General features: G+C 34.6%; 1 protein-coding gene across 4 annotated transcripts; it reads right to left on the reverse strand.

Moving 5' to 3' along the window:
* Positions 1-892: 892 nt before the first annotated feature.
* Positions 893-27,911, reverse strand: Elmod2 (ELMO domain containing 2). 4 transcript variants are annotated; one of them, XM_046459586.1, is made up of 9 exons: positions 27,792-27,911; positions 26,470-26,617; positions 24,556-24,584; positions 17,089-17,186; positions 15,518-15,647; positions 12,853-12,986; positions 10,308-10,376; positions 8,723-8,856; positions 893-4,478 (listed from the first exon to the last, which is right to left on the reverse strand). In XM_046459586.1, the coding sequence occupies exons 2-9, from the start codon at positions 26,609-26,611 to the stop codon at positions 4,333-4,335; spliced, it is 882 nt and encodes a 293-aa protein (XP_046315542.1). In that variant the 5' UTR covers positions 26,612-26,617; positions 27,792-27,911; the 3' UTR covers positions 893-4,332. The 4 variants fall into 4 exon arrangements, with proteins under 4 accessions (XP_046315542.1, XP_046315543.1, XP_046315546.1 ...); XM_046459587.2 differs by lacking the exon at positions 27,792-27,911 and adding an exon at positions 27,282-27,547; XM_046459590.2 differs by lacking the exon at positions 27,792-27,911 and adding an exon at positions 27,258-27,547.

Raw genomic sequence — 27,911 nt, forward strand, 5'->3', positions numbered from 1 at the left:
ATGGCTCTAGAACCTTTCCTTTCCCTTTTTTAAATTGTATATTTTGATGTCATATTTTAAAAGAAATTTATTTCATCTAACTTTCAAAATTTGACAAAAGTTTTTCTTAATAATTTTCCAATATTTGTAGGCTGTCATGATGTAATCTTATTCATTCTTCACATAATTATTTGCTTTCTCTTTTTTGTCTCACTGAAGTATATTCATATCCGCCTTTTTCAAGCAACATTTTATTTTTGATCTCATGACACATTTGTTTTCTATTCTCTGCAATTAAGCTCTACCTTTAATAGTTTCTTCTCTAATTTCTTTACATTTGTTTTGTTCTTCTCAACCAAACTTCTTAAGATGCTGTCTTTAGCTTTCAGTCTGTTTTCTAACATATGCATTTTTTGTTATAATTAGTAATATTAAGTTCTGCTTCAGCCTTATTCAGCCAGTTCTCAATACAGTATTTTTGTTTATTTCAAAATTAAACACACACACACACACACACACGAATGCTACCCAGCTGTAAAAAACAGAATAAGGACGCTATGTATTAATATGAAAGTAGCTCAAAGATACACAGCATAAAGTTAAGGAAAAAATAGTACAGTACAGTATGAATTGTCCCTCCCTTTTGTAAAGGGTGGGGTGGAAGTAGTGGCGTGTTTTAGAATGAAGCAAATATACAGCATCATAATCTCCTTTTCTCATTAAATTAATAACATCTTAAGTAGTAATTTGTGTGTGAGTTAAAAAGTCACAAAAATAAAAATTTCTGTATATTCTAATTCACCTATGGCATCATGATAGATGACTAAACAAGATAACATTGTTTTATGAATATAAATAACTGAAATAAAGGTAGGACAAGAAGACAGCAAGTGCATCAATGGAAAGGCTTACAACAATTTCAACAGGTTTTTATTTGATCACTTAATATCACAAACAAAATGACATCACGTTTCACACTATTGCTTTTGCTTAAGAAATCAACCGCTTTATCCAAGTAGAAAAAAAATTAATTTAAGTTGCCAACTGGCAATTCTTCCTGCAGGGAACACTACTGCTTAAATATTTTTTTAAATACTTCAACAAAAACACAGAATTGCTCTCTAATAGTACTGTAGTCGCTGGGTCTTACCTGCACTACACTTTTAATGCTTCTCATCAAAAGGTGAAGACAGAAAAAACACAAATTCAAGTCATGGTTTCTCTCAGAGTATTAACAATTCCATTAATCTTCATCTACAAATTGCTTGTGTGAACAGATTCTTAAGTATGAAAGTGGAAGTTTAGGCTCCCCAGACTTGTTCAGAGAGGCAGGTGAACACATCCTGAGAAAATCAGCTGCTGGTCCCCAGTCACCATTTTAAGAAAGATGATAAACGTTATTGCCCTGCAAGCCACAAAGCTGCGTGACCTTTTCTATCCCAGAATAAGCATCCCTTTGCATGCTCATATGCTATATATCCTTTGAGCAGCTCTTTGATCAAATTCTATTTAACTGAATGTTCTCAAAGGGGAGAAACAGTGCGTGCATAATTGTATGAACGCTAGAATAATAAGAATGTACATACATACAAGTGAAAACACATACAAAAAATTAAAGATGTTCTTAGAAAAAAACCAAAACAAACATTTGTAAGAAAAAATGTGTTTCCTAAACTATAAATGGTTTAACTGTAATGGCCAGTTTAAGATACTGATTTTAATCTCTAGCTATATTGCCAGAGGTTGGTGTAGGTTCACTGATAACCTCCTGATTTCTCCTGTTTTAGATTGTCTTTCAGAATGTATTTAAACTGCAAATGATTAAACTGTATTTTTTTACACTACTCCTGTCACTGATGTAATCTCCTCAACCTGGCATATACAAAAATTCATTTCCATGTTGATTTTACTTTTTGATGCTAAAACTAACATAATTTTCCTGCTACTTCAATGCCATAATATCCTATCACTACTTTGGCATTTTACTAATCATAGAAAAGGTGAGATTCTAAATATGGATTTTTACAATACATAACATTCTAACATACATTTCAAAGTAAGGGGAAGGAGGAAGGAAAGAACATTATATTGTCCTTTTCTTTATGTCACTATGACTCGAAGGTCAGAAGGCTCATGCTACACTACACCTGGGAAGAGCTTGCCTTCCAAACTATCAAATCTGAGAATCTGCTGGTGGTCATTAGATCAACTGACAACACGTGTCTGAAATAGTTATAGTTATTTTAAGAAAAAACAGGACAACACCTGTAATGTACAGAGATGAATCTGAAGAACATGTTATGAGAAAACTTTATAATGACTTTTTTTTTTAACCCCATTCATTTTTTTCCCTCTCTAAAAGGGGAAAAACTTACTTAACAATATTCCCGTCCATACTTCAAGCATTCTTTTAATAAGCATCCTGACAAAGGTTAAATCAGATCAAGATCTCAGTTATTGAAAGATTAAAACATCAATATTTTCAGCACAAAAATTAAAGACTAACTGAATTGCTTTCCATAGAATAGTTAATACGTTAACAGAATGAACTTCATGGTTAACACCTGATTTGTTTGGAATTCTGCTACACATCAGAAGACTCCAGCTGAAATAAAGAGCATGAAAACACTTGAAAAACAGCTGAAGATATTCCCAAAGGGTGAGAAGTTCTTATAAGAAATCAATTATGAACTTCCTATAATACTGAAAAGCTAAATTGTCACTATTATGACAAAATGGACCAAGTTTTAAAAAGTTTTATTTTAAAAATCGTTTTAATGCATGTACTTGAATGTATGTGGTATAAAACACTGCATGTGTTGCTTTCTTACCACTCTTGACAAGTTTGAAGAGAGATCTGTCAACAGACATGAGCAAACAGTTGAAAAATACCAAGTCAGGCTATATCACATACAAGTCAGTACTTAAACAGTATATTTATGTGTGTGTATGTGTGTCTGTGTGTATGAAAGATGTGCAAAATATCATCATGCTTTAAATTGTCTTTAACAAGTTGAATTCCATAGGGTTTAAGGAGGACTTAGTTATCACATGAACTTTCCTATCTTTAAACTCTTTTAGTTTTGCTGAGTACAAACATGTAAATCACATCAAGAAGAAATTTCCAATAGGATCTCATCACATGTAATCCTTGACAGCACCTGCTGCCCTCCTGAGATTTTTTTAGGAGAATAAAGCTATACAAAATGCACAGTCAAGCTATTTTAGTGTCCCACAGACAGTTAACAGAAGGTCCATACTTGCTATCTCGAAATACCATGGAGTCAAAGCAAGAGTTCAAAGTAAGAGAAGCAAGAGTTAATGGTTCAGTCAAACAAACCAATGATACTTAAAAAGATTATTAAAAAGCTTTAAATTTTCTTCTTAAATTTCCAAGACTGCCTTATTTTAGTAGAAACTGCTGAATAAAATTAAAATTTTCCTGGGCTGGAGTAGCTCAGTGGTAGAATACTTGTCTAGCATGCGTGAGGTACTGGGCTTGACCCTCAGTATGGAAAGAAGGAGATAAAAAAAAAAAAAAGGAAAAAAAGACTTTTAGCAAATGCATTGCTTTTCATAAGCACACACAGGTAGAAGCCCTCACACCAAACCACTAAGTAAATAAGGTTCTTTTCTACAATGGATAAAAAGCAAAGCAAATACTGAAAATGAGAAAATGTCAGTAAGCCTTAACACTGTGATTTTTTAAAGCACTATTTAAAAACAACAAAGCTAGTCACACCATCATTCTCTCATTATCTGTTATGTTCAGTAACCAAAGACAACAAAAAAGGAGGTCATGATTCTTAATCCTGTCTGACATCTCTGCTCTTGTTACCACTAATACAGTGACATCAGGACAAGTAATTGAGATGCAAAGAAAGTCCTAAGGAAATACTCTTGCTGTTAATTAGCCTAGAAATAAAAAGAAGACAAAACAAATTAAAAACAGTTATTCTAGGCCAAAACACTTAAAGGGTTTTGAAAAGGATACCAATTTGATAGCTATGACATGTAAGAATGAAAACTGACTTGTACACATTTTAATCAACCAATTTAATATAAATACCTGATTTATACTTTTCCACAACGGGCTAAGTCCCAAATTCCAAACTGTAGCTGACATGGCTCTACAGAGGGGATCTTTGGAAGCATAAGGTACCTTTGGAGAACAGTGTATAAACAATTGTAAACATACACTGATTGTCCACTAGCTTTCTTAAATAGAATTTCTGAAGTATTTTCGTAGGAAATTATATATAAGAGTGTAATTGATCAGATACTTTCTATTACAACATATAAATTCTGTTGTGTGTGCAAAATGTGGTAGAAATAGAAGATACTATGGATGATTTACATTTTTAAAGTAAGTGCTACATTGCAATCCATTAAGAGTCCTTTAATCTTTTCATGAAACTTCTCTCTGTACAGGTTGAAATACATAATGCTTTCTGGTTCTTCTTGAAACCAAAATTTGTCAAATTCATAGACAAGATAACCTGCAGTTAAAGAAAAACAAAACATAAAGTCCTCAACAGTAAAACCACATTAAAAACATCTTATTTCTAGGAAGCATATAATCACCCTTAAATTCCACAGTCGGATATAATCATCAAAAATAGCTGTAAAACTAAAAGAAATCTGTGAAACTTTGTAAGAAATAGTATCTATGTTCAAAATATACAACAATTCAATAGAATATTCAGTGCACATTTACTGTTTGTCTCAAAAAATTACAAAATCTCTCAAATTTGAGAGATATAGTACTTTAAAAAGATACCTTGGAAAAAGGAAAAAAAAAATATTCCCAGCGACACCTGAAGCACAAAAATGAGAATAATGAGAAAATGTTGGACTAGGATAAAGAAAAACTATTCCCACCTGATTTCTAAATGTAAGAGTTATTTTTTCTATGAACTATTAGCACTTTCTCTTTTTGAAAAGAATACGTGAAGTACAAATAGGTTTAATATTTTTGTTATTTCAATACCTTCATTACAGTAATCCAAATGAAGCTCAAAATGTTAAAAAAGTATTTTGTGAAACTAAACATATGAGTTTAAATGTAAATTTAAAACCATTCCTAAATCTTATTTTACATTCAACCAAATATATTTATTAAATAGTTTTAAATTACTTATACAGTGCTCACCATATGCTCATTTTCTCTTTTAACAACGCTGTGCTGTAAGCCCAGTGTTATTTCCTCCATTTTACCAAAAAGGAAACAGAGGAGCACAGAGGCCAAATGATGTGCCCCAAATGCACAGTTTGTAAGCGGTCTTGGATTTCTGTTTTCATTAGAGCCTCACTGTGCCTTCCAAAGGGACTTTCAAGAAGGGATAAAAGTGACTTATTTCAGCTAAGTCAGGAAAATAAGTCAATGACTTTATATAAAGTGTGCCTAGACTATTACTATTGCCTAGTATGAGGAAAACAAATAGAAATTCCATTTTAAAGAGAAGCAAAGATTAATATTAGGAGCCAGAATGTTTCAATTACATTTTACTTCATAAGAAGGTTACCTTAAGAGAGATTTCAGGTTGGGGCTGGGGATGTGGCTCCTTAGTAGAGTGCTTACTTAAGCATGCCTGAGGCACTGGGTTTGATACCCAGGAATACCACAAATAAAAATAAACAAACATCAAAATAAAAAGATTTCAGGTTAATTTCTTGATGTAAGATAAAACGGATTTTTGTCAACCAGAATATATGAGAAAAATCAAAGAATGAAACTTCCAGAAAAATATCCTCTGCTTCTGGGTACCAAAAGAGGGACTGAGAATGGTAAACTTGTAATTGTTTTCCAGTGCTATTTCCTATCTTTATTTCATTCAAAACTTATTCTGTACATACATTAAGCAATAGTATATGGGTAGAAATTACCTGTAATACATGAATTGAATCTATGCTCATCTCCACTCCTAATACATTGGTAGAGAAGTACAATATAAAAATCTAGAGATAAAGTTCTGGATAGCAGGAAAAATCAGCTATTCATCAAAGCTTATGATATACTTTTTTAAAAATATTTCTGGTTATTAGGTTGTGGCTATTTCCCCCTCCTTATGGTAAGTTGCTTTTGCATTACTGTCAGCAATGTGATCTATTCAAATGATTACACAGGCCTGGAACAAACTGGTCAAGTACTAGAAATTTTTGCTTTACAGAGAAGTTGCTGGTCTATAATGTAACTGAGTGTCTGAGAAAGCCTGCCCTGAAAACTGAGACTGCAATAGTAATCTGATTTATGAAAACATCAGGAAACATAGGACAAAATGATATCAAGATTCCAGGAAGTGGGAAAGACATCTTGGTCAAGCCTCTTAAGCCCTACAGAAAGTAATGGAAAAGAACTATCTTCATGAAGCATATATATTGTCCTTTCGACACTCAGAGGGTGGACTCAATAGAAGTTACTCATAAGAAAGTACTAAACCTAAAAATTCCTGCATGGTTGTACTTAGGGGTGAAAAATAAGGAAAACACAAGAAGGGGGATTAATGGTAAAACAACATGAGGGATCTCATTAAGGTGACAAAAAATGGTCTAAAACTGCATTCTGATGATGACTGGCTAACTTGTGAAGCTCACTAAAACTCACTGGAATATACACTTAAAAAGGAAGAACTTTATTTATATAAGTTATCCACCAATAAACTTGTTACTGAGTTATAACTTTTTAATCATAGAAAATGGATATGTCATTTTTTTGGAACCACCAATCCAGAAGTCCTGCTCAAACAATGGCACTCAAATCCTGCAATGGGGACAACTGGACAGCAGCATCTGAAAGATGGAGGGCCTGAGCCCTTTTTGCTAGACCTGTGGTCAGCAGCTTGCCAGGGTGAGAGTGGACACCTGCTCACAGGTCAGAAGGTGACAATCGAGATAAGAAGCTAAGGTACCACTTGTTATTCCCAGCCTTTCATACAAAGAATAAAAAAGGAAACAAAAAATGGCCAAGAGAATAAAGAGAAAAAGAGAGATAAATGTGGGAAATAAAATATATGAAAAGAAATAAAATATATGAAAGAATTAATTTCTCTTGGTGAGGATGTGGGGAAAAAGATACACTCATACATTCTGGTGGGACTGCAAATTGGTGCAGCCAATATGGAAAGCAGTATGGAGATTCCTTGGAAAACTGGGAGTGGAACCACCATTTGACCCAGCTATCCCTCTCCTTGGTCTATACCCAAAGGACTTAAAAAGAGCATACTATAGGGACACAGCCACATCAATGTTCATAGCAGCACAATTCACAATAGCTAAACTGTGGAGCCAACCTAGATGCCCTTCAGGAGATGAATGGATTAAAAAAATGTGGCATATATACACAATGGAATATTACTCATCAATAAAAGAGAATAAAATCATGGCATTTGCAGGAAAATGGATGGAGTTGGAGAAGATAATGCTAAGTGAAGTTAGCCAATCCCAAAAAACCAAATGCTGAATGTTCTCTCTGATATAAAGTGGCTGATTCATAATGGGGTAGGGAGGGGGAACAAGGGAAGTATAAATGAACTCTAGATAGGGCAGAGGGGTTGGAAGGGAAGGGAGAGGGCATGGGGTTAGAAATGATGATGGAATGAGATGGACATCATTATCCAAAGTACATGTATGAAGACATGAATTGGTGTGAATATACTTTGTATACAACCAGAGATATGAAAAATTGTGCTCTATATGTGTAGTACGAATTGTAATGCATTCTGCTGTCATATGTAAATAAAAAAAGAAAAAAAAAAGAAAGTTAATCTTTCTACAGTTTTTTCTTCTGGGAAGGATTCATAATGCTGGAACTGATTTGTGCTAACTGGGCCCATTTTCCAAATAACAAAATGATGTGTCTTCAGAAGACAAGATTTAAAACTATTCCTTTAGTTAGAATAGGTCACTCCTGGGAAGAAAAGCCTTAATTAACACCCAAACTGTCCACTGATACAAGTACGATGTCATGTATTATAAAGGAGATAGGAAGAGTAGACAAATGCAGGAGAAACTGAGTATGTAGACAGAACTGAAGCAGGTAAGTAGGCAGGAGAGATCGAGAAGGAGCCATGAATGATACTTTCCACACAGAACAGAGGAAGCCAACTGGGCCACTTAGTATTTAAGTAGCTTCCCATATCCTCCCAACACGCAAATGATATTCCAAAGCCACAGAAATACCAAGGAAAGTAGAGTGCAAAGCTAAGCTAGATCTGAATTCTTTGCTTCTAAGCAGTAGATTTAGAAGAGGGATTTGCTCAATTAAACTACCAGTGTTCAAATATTATCAGAGTAAAAGTTACTGTAATAAAGGAACTGCTCTAGTATTAACACCAGGCAACCTAACCTTGAAATAAGGGGGTGAAAAGTTCCTTTAAATTTATTTTCCTATAAGAGTATTAAAAAAAAAAAATCTGCAAATGATCTATCATTGACTCCTTAGGGAGTATTCGAGAGGGAAAATTCATTTTGTGGTTAACTGGAAAATGAAAAGCTACAGAAAAACTACACAAATTCTAAATTTGCACACTTGAAAAATGTCACAATTTTTTTTTTTTTTTTTAATAAACAAATATAGAAAAGAAGTACCAAATACTCTTATGGACCATCCCATTACTTTCCTGGCTTCAAAGATCAAAAATAACAAAATAATATAAACTTTATACTTGATAGAGGTATCAGATTAAAATACACACTAATGGTTTAAAAATTCTCTTAGAGCTAACTTTCTTATTCTAATACTCACAATAAAACTGGTGAAAATGTTCCATTGTTGGTACACCAGGAACACAGTTGTAGAGATGAGACTTCAAAGCTTCATTCTTCAGCAAGCTATAAGCCATCTCTGTGAGATTGATTCCAACTATTGCATAAGAATACCTATGTCAGAAACATCACCAGTTATACCAGCTAGCCAAATAGCTCATAAAATAAATTTTAAATTATGTAAGCAATCAGTAAAATTAAAATTGCTTCATTTCTAATACACTACTGATTTTATAACAATCTCTATAAAATAAGAAAAATAAAAGTGAATGGATCCAAAAATTTTTTTCTAAAGTCTATTCATTTTCTGAGTATAATATAAGAAATAAAATAAAGTTCTGTTTCATGACATCTAAAACAAAGAGAATTACATTCAACAAATCTCACTGGTTTCTAAACTACACTTAATAATTTGATATTTTCTTCTTCATCATAAGAATATTTACTTATTTTCATGATCTAACATTATTTTTTCCAAAGATTAATTTCATCAGAATATAAAAAGATAAAACTAATTAATTACATGACCTCAATTTGCATTTCACTTAATAATTTTCAAAGCTATTTCCCATTTTCCTATTTTGAAGCTATTCCTATTTTCAACTCCATTTTGAGAAAAAAAAATTTTTTTTTTTTGATCTCAGGAGATTGATCTCAGGGCTTCACACATGCTAGGAAAGTACTCTGCCACTGAGTTATATCCTCTTTATTTTGAGATATGATCTCACTAAGTTGCCCAGACTAGCCTTGAAATTGAGATCCTCCTTCCTCAGACTCCCAAGTGGCTGGGATCAGGCATGTGACGCCATGCCTGGATTTTAAAAAATTTTCTAAAGACCCCTATTCTCCATTGTATAGATTAAATTATATCTTGTGGGGCTGGGGTGGTGGCTCAGTGGTAGAGTGCTCGCCTAGCATGCATGAGGCACTGGGTTCGATCCTCGGCACCACATAAATTATATCTTGTGATAAAAATATATTGAAACATACACAAAATTGGTTTATGGTTATATTTTTTATTTAAAAATAATATAACATGAAATATCTTTCATAAAGTTTTTTTTTTTCTTCTTCTTCTTGATTCCAGGGATTGATCTCAGGGCACTCAAACCACTTAGCCATAGCCCAAACTCTTTTTTATTTTTATTTTTTTTAAATTTTGAAACAGGGACTTGCTAAGTTGCTTAGAGCCCTACTAAGTTGTTGAGGCTGGTTTTGAACTTGCAATTCTTCTGCCTCAGCCTTCTAAGCTGCTGGGATTATAGGTGTGCATCACCATGCCCACCTTTTATAAAGTTCTGAATAAAACAACTGCTTTTTTATTAGTTCATTAAAGCTATACACAATATTGGGGTTCATTTTGACATGTTTATACAAGCATGAAATATACTTTGCTCCAATTCAGTCTGTAGAACTTCCCCTTTCCCTACCTGCCTTCCTTTCCTGTTTTCTACTCTACTGAACTTTCTTCTTAAAATAATCTCATTTTAAGAAATACCTTCAAATTCACTTAATCATGTAATCACCTTAGCAAGAGACTAGTTTCCCAGTGTCATCCAGCTTACCCTAATTTTGGATGATTTGAGCGGGAAAGAATCTGATGAGCTTCACTGGTGTAATTTTCACTGAAATACCTAAAAAAAATAAGGAAAATAATGAAGGAAGTATATTGTCATTCAAATTCAATATATCCAGAAGCCACTGTTACTGTCAAAATGATGGTCCTTATCTGTGATCTCAGTGACTTGGGAGGCTGAGCAGGCGGATTGCAAGTTCAAAGCCAGCCTCAGCAACTTTTTGAGGTCCTAAGCAACTTAGTGAGATCCTGACTCAAAATAAAAAATAAAAAGGGCTGGGGATGTGGCTCAGAGGTTGAGCACCCCTGGGTCCAATCTGCTGTACAAAAAAAAAAAAAAAAAAAAAGTATCTAATGGTAAAAAATAAACATCTATACAATAAGGTAAACTATTATTTACAAATGATCTGCATTTTGAATTCCTTACTTCATTTCCCCCTTTCTACTTACGTCCTTTTCCTTCTTCCCTACACACATTTTTAGCCTTTACTTGCAGATTCTTCTTCTTTGCTGTTTCTACCTCCTAATTTATTTAGATTTCTTCTGTCTCCCTTGAATGCATTGTGTGGCCTCCTTTCTTTTTTCCTACAGCTGACTTGTCATTCAATGATCTAAAGTCTTGTTATTATCAAACCACTATCCATCTTTCACAGCAAAACAATATTTTAAGAGATCACATGCCAAAGGCCAAGATATTTAAAAGATAATATATTACATAAGGAAATTTTAATATCTTGCTTGTTCCTTAGCTGTATATTTGGATATTGCAATATCATAGCTCCATATGCAGGAAAACAGCAAAATTATGGAGGAGTCAGAGCTGATTTTATATTTTCACTCATTTCTAGTATATTGTTGGCAATCAAATAATTACAAATACATGCGAGTCCTGGTCATTTTTCAAAAATTTGACAGTAGTTCTAAATAGTGTGGAAATATTATGAATCATTTAAAGATTTAACAGAATCCCTACCCACAGTCTAGAGGCAAATCCTATTAAATTATTTATACTTTAAGCTAAACTAAAATCTTTTCTGATGAATGCTAACCATTCTTTTTACATTATCATGTTTTATTATATGTAATTATTTCTCAACTTTGAAACAGTTTTGTTGTACTTGGTTTTTTGCTTTTTTTTTTGGTACTGAGAATTGAACTCAGGGGCACTCAACCACTGAGCCACATCTCCAACCCTATTTTGTATTTTATTTAGAGACAGGGTCTCACTTAGCATCTCAATTTTTCTGAGGCTGGCTTTGAACTTGTGATCCTCCTGCCTCAACCTCCTGAGCCACTAGGATTACAGGCTTGAGCCACCATGCTTGGCTATTGTAATTGTTTTTAAGGACTATTTTGATAGCCATTTTTAAGAAAAGGGCTATTACAGTTTTACACAGTTCTTGATTATCATTTTATTGTACTGATAAATTCCTTCATGAAAAATTCATGGGCATTCTAGTGAAAGTACACTAACCTGTCAAGATACATTAAAATTTTTTTAAAAAATTAAGATTATTCTGTTTTCTCTGTATAAAGAATCAGACAATAAAACTTAAATACTTATAATATTTAGGGAGTACAAAAAATTTAAGTACTTTGGTAATTGAAAAAATTGCAGGAATTGACATCCTACCATAAGTTTTTTTTTTAAATACTGGGGATTGAATCCAGAGGCAATTTACTACTGAGTTATATCCCTTGCCCTTTTATATTTTTAATTTTGATACAGGCTGAGTTGCTTAGGGTATAAATTGCCAATGTTGGCCTCAAACATGCAATCATCCTACTTTTGCCTTATGAGTGTTAGGATTACAAGCATGTGCCACTGAGCCCAGCTAAGTCTGCTATTTCCCAGTATCAATACTGACTAAATTGTTTTTCTCAATATTAATCTAATATATTTTTCAATTTCAGGTTTAGTAATTCTTTTCACAGTAAGAATTATTCAGACCTTAATGTTTAACTTCCCATTCTAGACATTTTATAGTTGGTAAGTCATCTGCATATCCTTATAGGAGGAAATTAATCTTCTAATTTTTCTAGTATAGTTTTGGCTCTCAATTGAGATCTAAGTTGCATATTTTGGAATTTCACACATGAACCAAATTATAAGTATTAAATAAGAGTGAGTCCATGTAGACTCTGAAAAGTCGGGGATTTGGATCAACTATCATAGGTGGAGAAGAACACACATGAAGAGACTTTATCTCCTTATCTGGTTATACTTCTCTTAATGGAATCAGAGTTCAGAGAGACAAGAGGATAAAAACAGTGAGAAAAGAAAGTACCTAATCCTCCAAGAGGCATCGAAAAGGGGGTCAGAAAGAGGAAAGCCTGGTAAGTAAAGAAATCTCACACACACACACACAGTGTATTTCCAGTGCCTTCAGACTGACGCCAGCACATTAGTACCACAGATATTAAAATTCAGAGACAGTATGAAACACCTAGATCAATTCTTATTAGAAATGAACTAGACTGGAGATTATAAGTAATTTCATTTAGAGAAAAAAAGAAAGTTCAATTTCACTTACACAAGATTGATTAATCCGAGTATACCCATGCCTCTGAAGTCTGTCTTAGGATCATCACCCTGGAAACCAATGTCAGCCCACTGCTTGGAGATTCTGGCTGTCAACTTCTTTGTGGGCATTAGAAGATTCCAAAGCTGCACAAACATGCTTCCATATTACAAATAATAGTGATGTTCTTAATTTACCAGAACATTTTCCTTCGCATACCTTATATAACTAGTCACTGAATACTTTCATTTAAACAATCTTTACAGACAAATCACAAGTTCAACAAAGACTATATTCAGAAAACTTTTCAATCATCTTTAAAAAGAAGAAATTTATTCCAGTTAAAAAAAGATTGGTATGGATTGTGAAAAGGTAGCAAATAATACACAGCAAAAAAAAAAAAAAAAAAAAAAAACACAGCAAACTCAAACATCAAGATGAGATGCATTTATCTGTTAATTAGTGCATATATATCAGAATTGGTAAAGTGCTTGCTTAAGAACACACAATTAGGCCATTGACCCTAAATACTTAACTAGGCTTTATCATAACAGTGGGTGATTAATCCTTAATTCAAAAAAAGGAAATAGGTTTGAGGGAGGCGATTATGAAGAAATGATTCTGACAATATTCCAACCTTTAGGATAATTATCTTATAAATATCTTCAGTTTTGAAAGGAAAAAATATGACTTCATTTAAAGTAAATATAACCATTAAAACTGAGAATTTTGAAAACAGCTATCAAATATTAGATACCAATCAACTAATCAATGCAATGTAATTTAGTTATTTTCAAACATCAATACCACAAGTCATCAAATAGACTTACAGAAGTTGATAAAAAACATTTGTGAAAACTTTTATTTTTCCCCATTCCATTACTACTTCAGGCATTGTTGAGTAAAGATTCCTAATGAAAGGAGTATCTTGTTACCTAAAATAAAATGTGAAGACTTGGGACATTCCTTTAGAAACTATAGGGCCAGGATTCTGGCTCTGAAGCTAAATTCAATCATTAGATTGGGTTTTATCTTGTCCCTACTTTTATTGCCAACACATATTGTTTGCTCATATTAGCAATTCCCCAGGAATTTAGTAAGGAGTTTGATTATGCCACGTTGTGGTCAGAGCTGCAGTGTAAAACCACTAATTAGTACTCAGAGATTTAATATGTATAAAGATCACATTTCTGGACTCCACCCCTGGAGATTCTGATTTCATAAGGTGGGAGGGATAAATATTAAATACTGTTAAGTCTAATGAAGGTGGTCCTTGGACTAGGCAGAGCGACACAAATCCCACAGCTCTATACCCAGTAAGACAGCTGAATATGTGCCATCGTAAGTCACCACCACCATCTGGTTCTCTGCCTCTAGAACCAAATTTCTTAAGAAATCACCAAGGTAAAAAGTCCCTGGACTAGAATCCTATGACTTGTATCTTAACCTTAAGGGAAGGTACTATGTAGAAAGGCTCTGAAATTAAAGAAAAAATGATGACGACAAGGACAGAAAGCAGCTAATCCTCTGTGAATGCTATGAACTATTTCAAACAATTCAAATACAAAAACTCGATCTATACAATGGCCCTTTGTTAGTTTCATTTTACAAAATCAAGTTTTATTTATCTTTCCCACTTAGATGAAGTATATATTTTATACTTTTCCTGGGGAAAAAAGGATTTTGTTGTTTTTAAACTCAAGTCTCTTATTTAGATACTGCCAATGTTTATTTCCACAGTACTTTTAGTTATAAAAATTTCCACTGTGCTTTTCTTTCATTTTAACCATTTTAAAATATAATTAGAACAGGTACAGACAACGTGCAGGAGACTCAGGTCTCTTCCAGGCCCGACCACCTAGTACCTACAGGGAATCACTTCATCTCCTCTGGGCCTTAGAATCCTCATCCCTACAACAACAGGGCACAGGAGACATCTGTGGAGCTTACTCTAGATCTGACATTCTTTAATTTTGGCACCTCATTGGCCTTATATATTTATATTCAGAAATAAGAAATAGAAAAACTCTAAATAATTTTCTTCTTACTTTCTTTTTTTTTTAATATTTATTTTTTAGTTTTCGGCGGACATAACATCTTTGTTTATATGTGGTGCTGAGGATCGAACCCGGGCCGCACGCATGCCAGGCGAGCGCGCTACCGCTTGAGCCACATACCCAGCCCTCTTCTTACTTTCTTAATGTTTCAATCTTTTGTGGCATTATTTGGCAATTAACATTCAACAGTCCATAAATTCCAAAAGGTTTGACGTAATAATCTGTAATGAGTCATCCATATTCATAATTTCAGAATAGCTAAAAAAATGCTAACCTTACATGAATAATTTATATAAAAAGTAGAGAGAAAAATCTGAGGCTTGTAGACCTATATTTTTGGTTGAAAAGATTTCCATTTATGAATTTGTAATTCATTTTGAAATTAAAGGCCTTAGAATAAAATTCATTTGAAAATCTTTTAATGATGCTTATCAAAAAATTATAAAAATTGTTGACTGAAAACTTTCCATAATAAGAAATCTAACAGTAAAGTTTTCCAAGGGGCAGAGAAACTGTATGGCTAAATGAGTCTCTAGAATCTGCTCACAGATGTACTCAGCTCATACCTGATGAAGTTTTCCAGTGTTAAACAATTCCAAATATAGCAAACAAAAATTTACCTTCAGGAGTAGCTTTTCATGCTGCAGATTATCAGAATCATATGGCTTTTTCCTCACACTTTCTACATCCAAATATAGCTGTTTATAACCAGTTATCTGTAGTAAGCACGTCCTCATGCAGATTTTAAAACTGAAAATGATAACATTATCATGATTTTAAACTCACACCTTTTTAGCACAATAAAACACTGCATTACCCAGGTTTTGGTGCCGAAATTAATCAGGAAGCATCTGGCCTTCCATTTAATAGAAGAAACACCAACAGCATCCTTCAACACTGAACACTGTGCAAAGTATTACACAGGACATGATAAATCAGGGCCTAGAAAGGGGGCAAGATGCAGTAGGAATGGCAAACTTTGCAATTACAAGCATTTGTCCTCTTCTTCTCAGGACTCATCTGGGCAACCCCACACATTCCCAAATCTTTACAAGCAGATAGCAACATACCTAAATTTTCCAAGTACATATGTAACAAAGAGTTCCATGACAGGTTATCTCAGTTTTCCAAAAAATAACAGCTTATCTTCCCTGAAACATGCTAAGTCTCTAATCTATAATGGCATAACTAAACATTAGTTCCCCAAGTTAGAACACTTCTGATCCACTTTTCTCCATCAACAATTCATACATCAAAAGGTCCCCAAATGATACTGGCCAAATTATATTGTGTGCATGTACAAAAATGTAAGAACAAATCCCATTAGTATGCACAACTATAATGCGCCAATAATAAAAAGGTGGAGAGGGGCTGGGGCTATGGTGCAACGGTAAAGTGCTCGCCTAGCACATGCAAGGCACTGGCTTCAATCCTCAGCACCACACAAAAACAAATGAATAAAATAAAGGTATTTTTTTTAAAAAAAGGTGGGGAGGGAGAAAGAAATTAAAACACATAATAATAAAAAAAGGTCTCAAGCCCTTCTGTCCCTCAAAGCAATCCTCATGTCACTAATTCCCCTGCTTTATTTATGACTTGATCCTTGATCTTTTTTTTTTTGCCTAATGATTTGCTTTCCTGTTTTGCCTTTATTCCCTATCATTCTCTCACACACCCTAATCTACCCTCTTCTTTCCTTAAATACATATGTAATATGCAGCTTGTTTGCTTCAAAACCAGAGGATAACATCTAAATCTCTGAGTAAGCAAAACTCTGCAATGTGTCAAGCCAGCACTCAGTCACCTCTGATGGAAGAACACAGCAGGAATTGCAGTGCAGATGGTTCAAGTAGGACACAGCAATGCCCCCAACACTGGAGGAGCCGCCACCGGAGGACATTGCTGGAGGAGGGCACAGAACTGAATTTTGAAGGACAGTAAGTTATTCAACCTTAGGAAAGTAATGCTAAGCTACCTTAAGAGGCAGACAGACTGGGAACCAAGAGGTACAGGTCTTAGTCCTGTGTCTATCTCTTACCTCTCTGGACCTTCACTGTTCATCTAGTGAAGCCAGTGTCAAATCCGATTATCTCCACAAAACCTTCAGCTCTAAGGTTTGCAATGTGTGTGATCTCAACACCTCACAGAAGGTAAATGGGTAACAAAAGAGAATAATGTGGACACAGCACACCTGGTATCCTTCTCAGGGTTAATGTTCTTTTCCTTCATTATATCTTCTACACATCTGTCCACTTCACTCTGAATAACTTGTGTTGCTTTCTGTAAAATCTATTTATATGAAAGAAAGGTGAATGAGAAAAGTTCCTGAAAGCCAAAAAAGAAGTATATTTTAAGGCATTTTACTGACTTTATGAAACAGATATGAAAATGCAGAAGCAAACCAATTTGTTTCAAATTTTCCCCAAGGATTATCATATGCATATTTTGTCTGGGTTTTTAATCAAAGAAAACCAGCAACAGGAATTGAGAGTTTTCTTCCCGCTACATGGCCATCCAGTTATTCTGGCACCATTTATTGAAAAGACTGTTTTTTTCCTTATTAAACTTCTTTGACATCCTTATTAAAAGTTCTATGACCTCTTTGTGGGGACTGTCTTGGTCTTTCATTTGCTATATTCATCTGTTTGCCCAGAAAAGTCCTGAAGTCAGGTCGTCTGAGTACTCTAACTTCTATCAGAAGATGATTTGGTCTATTGCAGGTTCCTACCATTTCTGCAAACTTGCTAGGATTTTGATTGGAACTGAATTGAATCCATAGGTCAATTTGGGAATTTACATCTTAATGGTACTGTCTTCCAATTGATAAACATAGCTTATCTTTCCATTTTTACTTTTTTTCAAAACTGTTCTCTGGGCTGGGGCTGTAGTTCAGTGGCAGAGTGTTTGCCTAGCATGTGTGCACTGGGTTCGATCCTTACCATCACATAAAAATAAATAAAGACATTCTGTCCACCTACAATTACAAAAAACAAAAACAAACAAACAAACAAAAAAACCCTATTCTCCAAGAGTTTGAGTGTAGAAGGCTTAAATTGATCCCAAAGTATTTTGTTTCTGGATGCTAATGCATGTATTTTTTTTTTAAATTTATTGTCCAAGTTTGTTACTAATATATAGAAGTACACTGTGTTCTGTGAGACAGTTGAATTTATTTATTAATATGCTTGTAGTTTCTGCAGATTCCTTAGGATTTTCTAATTACAAACTCTGTCTTCTGTTAATAACATTTTACTTCTTTCTGATTATTATGTCTTACATTTCTTTTTCTTGCTTATTGCACTACCCAGAATCTTCAGCACAACGCTGAACAAAAATAAAGACAGTGTACATGCTTGTCCTTCTTTTCAATTAAATGTGCAGAGCACAGGTTTTTCCATCATGTTAGCTGCAGGTTTTTCATAGGTCACCTTTAACAGGTTGAGGAAATCTTTCTTTTCCTAGTTAAGTGAGAGTTTATAATAATGAATGGGTATTAAAACAGTTTTTCTAGTATTTCTAGTATTTGCTGAAATTATATTTTTTTGATTTACTTTGTTGCTATGGTAAATTATATTCATTGATTTTTGAAAATTCAGTCATAATGTATTATTCTTTTTACACATTACTGGAATCAAATTACTCATGTTTTGCTATATAAGTATGAAGGATACTGCCCTGGAATTTCATTTATCTTCATTTATCTATCAGTGTCTGGGTTATTCGAGTCTCATAAAGTTTCTACTCTGTATCCTTGGATTTCATATAATAGTGGCATTGGTTCTTCTTCCTTAAATGCTGATAAGAATTCACTAGTGAAGCCAAGATTGGAAATTTGTGCAAAAATTCTAACGCATATATTTCATCTCATTCCTGCGTATATGGTTACTTTGGTTTTCACTTCTTTTTGTACTGGTTTGACAAACTTGTTTTCAAGGACTTTGGTCATTTCTTCCAAGCTATGGCACTCACTGGCATAAAGCAATTCATGGTACCTCTTGACTTTTAATAACTAGAGGTGGGAGCGATGCCCCTTCTTAATCTTAACATTGGTAATCTGCGTTTTCTCTTATCTGGTCAGTGTTACTAGAGGTTATTAATATTAGTAACCTTCTTAAAGAACCAACTTGTGAGCTGTTGATAAACCTTTTGTTTGCTAGTTTCACTGATTTTTTAAAATCTTATTTTAATAATATCTCTTCTTGCATTTACTTTGGGCTTCATTTTATTTTTTAACAGTTTCTCAAAGTATAAATACAGATACGCCTTTAAAATCTGATTTGATGAACTACACAAATTTTGATTCCCCCCCACACACACACACAAGTCCTTGCCAACATTTCTTATCCTTTGGTTTTCTTTCTTTTTTTTTTTTTTTAACAGTCATTCTATGAAGTATGAGATGATATATCATTGTAGTATTTTAAATTTTTTATTGTTTTTTCTTAGTTATACATGACAGTAGAATCTATTTTGATAAAATTATATAAGCATGGAATAGATCTTATACTAGTTACAACCCCATTCTTGTGGGTAGGCACAATAGTGGGATTCACTTAGGTCTAATTCATATATGTACATAGGAGAACTGTTAGATTTATTCTGTCTTTCCTACTCCTATCCACTCTCCCTTTCTTTTGTTCCCCTTTGTCTAATCTACTGAGCTTCTCTTCTTCCTCTCTCCCACATAATGCATAAAAAGAATAATACATATGACTGAATTTCTGGGATTGGCTTATTTCACTTAGCATGACAGTCTCCAGATCCATCCATATACTGGCAAATGACCTAAAGTCATTCTTCTTTATGGCTTAGTAATATTCCATTGTGTATACATACCATAATTTCTTTATCCATTCATCTGTTGATGGGCATCCAAGTTGGCTTCATAGTTTAGCTACTGTGAATTGCGCTGTTATAAACATCAATGTGACTGCATCACTGTAGTATGCTGATTTTAAATCCTGTGGATATATGCTAAGGAGTGGGATAACTGAGTTAAATGGTGGTTCCATTCCTAGTTTTTGAGGAATCTCCATATTGCTTTCCAGAGGGGTTGCACCAATTTTTAGTCCAACCAACAATGTATGAGTGTTCCCTTTTCCTCATGTCCTTGCAAATATTCATTGTTACTTGTAGTCTTGATAGTTGCCATTTTGACTGGAGTAAAATAAAATCTCAGTGTAGTTTTAATTTGCATTTCTCTTAACTGCTAAATATGTTGAACATTTTTTCATATATTTGTTCATCATTCTTATTTCTTTTGAGAAGGGTCTGATCAGTTCCTCTGCCCATTTATTAATTGGATTATCTGTTTTGTGTTAAGTTTTTTTGAGTTCTTTGTATATCCTGGAAATTAATGGTCTGAGGTACAGGAAGCTGATTTTCTCCCATTCTACAGGTTCTCTCTTCATGCTCTTATTTCCTTTGCTATGAAGAAGCTTTTTAGTTTGATGCCATCCTACTTATTGATTTTTTATTTTATTTCTTGGAGTCTTGTCAAGGAATTCAGTTCCTGAGCCAACATACTAAAGTCAAGTTGGGCCTACATTTTTTTCTAGTACGCGCAGGGTTTCTGGTCTAATTTCTAGGTCTGTGATCCACTTAGAGCTGACTTTTGTACAGGTGAGAGATAGGGGCTAACTTTCATTCTGTTACATGTGGATTTCCAGTTTTCACAGCACCAGTTGTTGAAGAGGCTATCTTTTCTCCAATGTGTATTTTCGGCGCTTTAGTATGAAGTAACATTTAAGTTGGTTTGTCTGTGTTTTTTTATTCTGTTCCATTCGTGGTCTTGTCTATTTTGGTGCCAACACCATGCTGTTTTTGTTACTGTAGCTCCGTAGTATAGCTTAAGGTCTGATATTGTGATGCCTCCTGCTTTGTTTTTTTCACTAAGGATTGCTTTAGCTATTTTGGGCTTCTTATTTTTCCAAATGAATTTCATGACAGCTTTTTCTATTTCTATGAAGGATATCATTGGAATTTTGATGGGAGTTTATTATTTAGTTCAATTTTCTTTTTATATTTTCCTATGAATTCTTCTTTGACCTATAGATTACTTAAAAGTTTATCTTCCATATACTTAGGGATTTCACTTTTTTAGTAGTCCTTAATATGTCATTGATAAGGAGGCCCTAGTCTAAAAACAAGATGATGAGTCTCAATTTTTAACAATCAAAGAATATCCAATGAGGGACAGTTCACAACCCAACAAAAACATACTTTGAGATCACCACTTCAAGAACCAGCCTTAATAGATAAAATCACTTTTATTCTCAGACATTATGGTAATGACAAACATTTAAGGACCTACAAGATTTTCACGAATGCATCAAACTACTGAAATTCTTGTAATATATATTGGTTTAATTCCATGATCATTAGTATTGTCAATATTAGGCATTCCCTAAGATTGCTTTCATATTAAAATCTCTAATCCTAAAAAAACCATGTGGATGTTAATACTTTTACAACACAAAAATAAGTAACCTATATAAGGTAGGACAACTGGTAAGAATTTAAACCCAGCCTTTTTTTTTTTTTACATAATAAATAAGTAGATCTGGTCAACATAAATATCTTATATAATCAGAATTAGACTTTCTCTTTAAAGTAAATGACATATACAAATAAAGGAGACACACACTACATGTGTAAATTGATAGGCTTTCTCTATGTATTAATATTAACAAGTTTGCCTTAGATTTAAAACTTCAAAAGAATAAAGCACCTGTGATTTTGTTCAGTTTTTAAGTACTCATTTGTTGATCAATCTTTTAATAGTATGCCTGTGCACTATTATCAATTTATACTTTTTAATGATGAAGTCGTAAGAATACAAATTTAATTTTTACTTTCCAAATGAGTTTTTAAAGCTAGTAAATACCACCAGTACCTTAAGAGTCCCCAAATGCTCTAGTCTCAATTTACCTCTTCCTTATCTGAACTCCTGTATATAATAACATTTGATATCAGTCTCTATTTCTCTCCTACGTATAATGAAATTCACACTAAACTTTACTTCTTTTGTATACATCAAAGCCCCCAGTGGAATACTGAACATATGGTAGTCACTCATTCTGAATTTAAGATTTGACCAGTGTAGCAGAGTTCTTAAAGTAATACCCTATGTACTATTCCCTTTAAGCTTTCATGATTTTACCATGCATCAATCCCATTAATAAATTCTGAGACAAATTATTAAAATCTATTATAGTGATAACAGTTACACTGTCAGATACAATGCCATCCCAATTCTAGGACTGGCTAGTGAAGGAGCAATGAAAGAAATGCTACAGACTCTATTTGTAGAAAAAGGAAACTTTCAATTACCTTCTACTCTTTGCCCTTTTATTTCCAAGCCTTTATTACATTCTAGACTCTGTTTCAGAACTACTGATGTATCAGTAAACAAAAAAGCAACACTGTTTTGTTTTGTTCTTTTGTGCAGGACAGAATGGAAAAAGGCAAAAATAAAAAAGGTGAAACAACTAAAGAAAGACTCCAGGGAGAGGTGAGGGGGCATAATTTTGAGCACAGAGTGGTCAGAGGGCTCATGAAGAGGGTCAAGATTGAGCAAACACCCGAGGATGAGGAATTAAGTTAAGCTTTTAACTGCAGGAAGAAAGATGAGACCATAAAGGTCCTGCGGCAGGGTAATTTTGATTCTGAGGGGCAAGGTGGAGTTCTGAGGGACATTCTGGGGCAGAGGGTATCAAGGTATTTGAAGGCACACACTCCTTCAGAACTGGGAGTGATGGCTGAGGACTGTGGGTGCAGCATAAAGAGCTTAGTTACAGTTTTATATTCTGCAATTTCAAAACTGAAAGAAAGCACATTTCACAGGACAATTTATTCTAGAGGGTTTAGCATCCAAATAGTTCCAAATTTTTGACATTTTGAAACACAACTTGCTTAAGGTCATTTGAAAAATGCACATACTGTTTCCTAGAGAAACAAAGAGCAGTTATGAGGCAAAATGATCCCTCCCAGAGCATAAATATGAAGACCCTCAAAGCAGGGCCCTGACCAGCAGCAGCAGCAGCACCTGGAAACATGTTGACTGGAATCAGAAGTGAATAAGAAATTCTGGAGGTGAAGCGTAACCATCTGTACTTTAACAAGTCTCCAGAAGATTCTGACACATTCTCAAGTTTGAGAGCTACTCTTTTAATAGATTTGACATAAACCACTTGTCAAGTGCATCTATTACAATTTAAAATATTGTTCCTTTAGGTAGCTACGTCATAAGTTTCAATTAAAGGAACTACATGGTGGGTAAGGTATAAAAAGATCTTTTGAACCAGTAACTTGCTAGCTTTCTGGATTCCAGAGTCTCATTAGAAAGAAAAAAAAACTAATCACAATTTATGATTCTGACAAAAGAGGACTCTGGTCTCCCCTCCCCTTACACTGACAAATCAAAACTAACAGACTACAACTGAACTAGTAAAGCACCTACTTTATAGGTCGCTCTGCAGAACATAACAGACCGCTTTCACACTCAACAACATCCATTCTGTTTCTAGCACAAATCTATCTCATATATTTTCTACTCTATTCCTTTCATTGTTGTTTAGTGTTGATTGTGATCTATTAATGGGCTTTCAACAACCCAAAAAAGCAACACTGTTTTGTTCTTTTGTGTAGGAGAGAATGGAAAAAGGTAAAAATAAAAAGGTGAAACAACTAAAGAAAGACTCCAGGGAGAGTTGAGGGAGCATAATTTTGAGCAGAGAGTCTACATGACTCAAACTCTATCTTTGGCCATAACAAAATTTAACTATTTAAGGGAAGTAGCAGCATGTGATAGACTGAAATATTGGTCACCCTGAAAATCAATTATACACCCACCTGCCTACCACAACCTTATGGTGGGCATAGTGTAATTCTCCTCTCCTTCACTTGGGCTTGGCCACTTATTTTAAACAATGGATGCTAATGGAAATGATACATGAGGTTTAACATACATCTGTGTGGCTGACCACCAGTGATCTACTGTAAGAGCATTCTGTTGATACCCAACTGCATCTCCTACCTGGTCCCAGAGTAAAACACATGAAATAGAGCTGAACTTGAAGAACTCAAAGAAGAGCTGTTCCAGCTAACCCAGACATAAAGAGATGACATACTGCTTTATGCTCCTGAGATTTTATAAGTTTCTTGTTCAGCAAATGCTGACTAATATGTAGCATAAGCTGCTATATGTCAGGGCTTATTATGGATCAAAAGGTACACAGGTACACAGGTGCATGACACAAGATTTCTTGATGCAAAGTTGCTCGCCCTTTTCTCACATGTCCTTCTTTTGAAGATACAGTCTCAAAGAAGGTTCTACCCTAAGACCCTGTTTTCCCGAACATTATCAACTCTTAAGGCAAACTAAATGGGGGTAGAAGGGGGAAACGACTCAGAACTATTCAAATATCATCTTTGTTCATAACACACACACACACACAAACACACACATACACACACACACAAAAAAAAAAGAAAATGTTTTGAAAATAGACTTATTTTATATTCTGGAAAAAATTTCTCAATGTTCTTTATAGCAAAGACATGGACACTAAAAATAATGAATTCTTAAATTGAGGCATTCTTTTAAATAAATGGCATTTTCTTGTTTTTTAGAATCATTGTCTTAAAATGATCTTACCTTATTCTTGGAGTATGTCAAGGAATTTTCTGAAATTAAAAAAAAAAAGGAATTTATCACTTCAATGCTTTCTATAAATAGTTCCATAAACAGTAAAAATAGCAAAACACGAATTACTTTCAGTTTGAGAAGATATAATTTATACATGAATATAACACAGCAAACATTTTAAAATTTATTCTTACAGTTAAAGCAGTTTTCATTCAAAAAAAACCTCAACCAAATACAACATACCAAGCCAAATAGGCAATGCTGACCTAATTTTTCCAGGGTCTTGGTTCATGTTTAGACCCCAAAGTGACCACAAATAGCTCAGGTTCCAGAAACTCATGTGAAGACCACAGTGTGCTCTCTACTACATGTTCCTCTTTTGTCAGCCTTGAAGAATTAAGCATTAAGACCTGAGGTGCTAGCAAATGAACTGTACCTGAACAAAGGGACCAAGACTTTAGGTTATCTGGCTAACTATGTACTCACCCAAGAGCAAAATAGCTTCTTCATTCCTAGCTTCTGTGTCAAGAATGACAAGAACATTTTTACTGATCTATTAAAACATTTGTGTGGCACAGTTACTAACAGTCTTCTCAGCAATTTGAAAAATTCAAGAAAAATGCTTTTACCACAAAGTAAAGCTTTTTAACATATATTATTCTCTCACACTAGAAAACACCAACAAATGCTTCCTGTAGAGACTTCTTATCAAGAGGTACTTTGTTCTTCTGAGAAGTCAAAAGGGCAAGTCAAAAGAGCAGACAATAATTTAAGTCAACCAGTAAGTTGTAAGAGAACTAGGAAAATAATTAAAACTTCAATCATCTAGCTGCCCTGAGGCGGCTTCTGTAATTCTTCCAATGCTGTCTTGGATGCCCATTCAGACTGCCAACACCCCACTCTCCCCACTTTACAGGGCTGATTTCACATCTGAAGCACACTTGATCAACACAAAAGGGGACCTGGTTAGTTTACGACTTTCCATTTAATACAGAGCTCATGATCTGCAGCAGTTCCCAGATCTTTCTTACCCTGGCTAAAAAAGTAACTTCTAACCACATTTTTAACTCCTCTGTTCTACTTTACAGCAATATTTTTAATTAGCTATTGAAAAACTAAGATATTTTACAAAGAGAGTAGCACTGTTCAACAGGAATAGAATGCAAGCCAATATGTATTTTAAAATTTCCATAGCCACATTACTGTAAAAGAAACAAAACTTTGATACATTTCAATTTAATAGGTCCAAAATATTATATCACTTCAATAATCAACATAAGCAATTATTAATGAGACATTTTCCATTCTTTTTTTCATATAAAGCCTTTGAAATCTTTTTCATATAAAGTCTTTGAAATCGAGTGTGTATTTTACAGTTATAGTGCATTTTAATTCACTCTAGCCACAACTCAGGTGTTCCATTACCAAAAGTGGCTACTGGCTATGCTACTGGACAGTGTAGATTTTGAGTCTAACAACCTTTTCTAGGGACTACTGAATGACTAATTACTGCCTTTCATAAGTAACAGTAAGAAATTAAGATTGGTGACTGAGGCTAAGTATAAAAGTGGATGTAGACTGAAGCACTCTTCACATTATTTGTGTACTGTTTCAAATAGAATATAAAAAAACATTCTCAGGAAATAGGTTGTAATTAGTATCTAAGGAACAACTGGTAAATTTATGAAGCCAGAGAGGATCATTCTTTTCATTGATATGGAATACATAAATGTAAATATACATATAAACATTTTTCCATAAAGTAAGAAAATTGAAAGCTGAAACTATTCAGAAATTACAAAGTTTATGAAACTTAGTTTAATTAACTTGATCAGAACAAACAAGAAGTACATCATTACCATGTGAACTAAAATATATTGAGTTAGTTTTGTTAGTTTTTATCTTTTTGAATAATAATATTACCTATCCTGTGTGTCCTTTGGGCACCCACGTAGGTATCAAAAATTCGCTGCAATTCACACTTTCCAGTCATCTGTCGTAAGAGCCATTTCATCCAAAACCGAAAAAAGTGCCCATAGAAGAACTCCCACAAAGTAACAAACATTTTTTCCTGGAGAAGAAAATACATAAGACAAACTTAATGACCTTAAAATTGAATTTTAAAACTACAAAAAAAAAATTGTTTACCCAACTCGCCAAATCTGAGATTATATTAAAATCTATTAACTCATTGTGTCCATTTGGTGATGGTGTTTAATATGAAAACCACAACAGGTATAATCCGTACAGCCCAGATTCATTAAATGATGGCTAGCCAGAAGGTCAATTTATCACTTTAAAAATTGTAAAAATCTGAAGAACACAAATCAGTCACTTAATGGCTTAAAAGAAACTAATAGAAGGTCTCCATTTTTTTCCCCCCAAATATTTCAGTTTCCTACTTTGTCCCTCTCTGAGAACTGGAACTAAGCAGTTTAAGAACAAGAGGACTCCAACTAAACAACCAGTATAATATATCTAACATCAGAACTGTTTCTATAAGGAATAAGCTCTTCTAAACCCTTGTGGATAATTTGTTACAACTGTCGCACAGTCGTTGATGTCAGCAAATAAAGACACTACAAATGGCTTAGAAACTCAAGTACAAAAGTTGAAAGCAGAGTAGATCACCCTCCAGCTAATTCATCATTTTCCGTTCAATAGATGAAGTGCAGAAATACTAATAAGAGGTTAACCCCCCCCCCACATACCCTGAAAACAAAGACACTACACACTTGATAAAACTGGATGTTCAAAGGAAACTCTTCAGCTCCTCAATGAAGAGGAGATGTAAGTGAGGGGCAGATACTTAAAAAAGAAGATGCTCATCTCCTTCCCGCCCTAAACATTCCCACAGACCCTGCCTCTCTGAAACAGGGCCCGAGGGTTTGTCAGATTCGAAATCCTCGCAGAGCAGTGCGGAGACAGTGCACAGCACAGACGGGATGATCTGTATCTTTAAATTGAATTCATCCGGTCCGCGCTCCTCAGGACAAAAGAAGCCGAGGCAGCGCTGGACTCGCGGCGCCGCAGCTCCCAGACCTCGGGGCGTCGCTGCGCCGAGCCCCCAGCGCAGCACCGCAGAGTCCGGCTCGCGCGCTGCTGCGAGTGGGAGGGGACGGCGAGCACAAAGCCGCGCGGCCCAGGCGCCCGCGCAACTCCCGCAGGAAGGCGCAGGGCTCGCGCTGCCCTCGGCGCAGCCGCACGGGAGCGGCGCGGGGTGAGAGAAAAGAAACAGCAGCCACCTCACAGCAGCGGAAGAACTAGGGGAAGCTGGAGCTGCCTCGGTTTCCCCAACTGAAAACAGCCGGCAACGGAAACGACGCTGTTAGCCAAACGCTCCCTGCAAACACCGCGACCCGGAA

The sequence above is a fragment of the Marmota monax genome, unplaced genomic scaffold (assembly GCF_021218885.2).
Source record: "Marmota monax isolate L192 unplaced genomic scaffold, Marmota_monax_Labrador192_F-V1.1 WCK01_AAM20220418_F8-fsc00039, whole genome shotgun sequence".
NCBI classification, from domain to species: Eukaryota; Metazoa; Chordata; class Mammalia; order Rodentia; family Sciuridae; genus Marmota; species Marmota monax.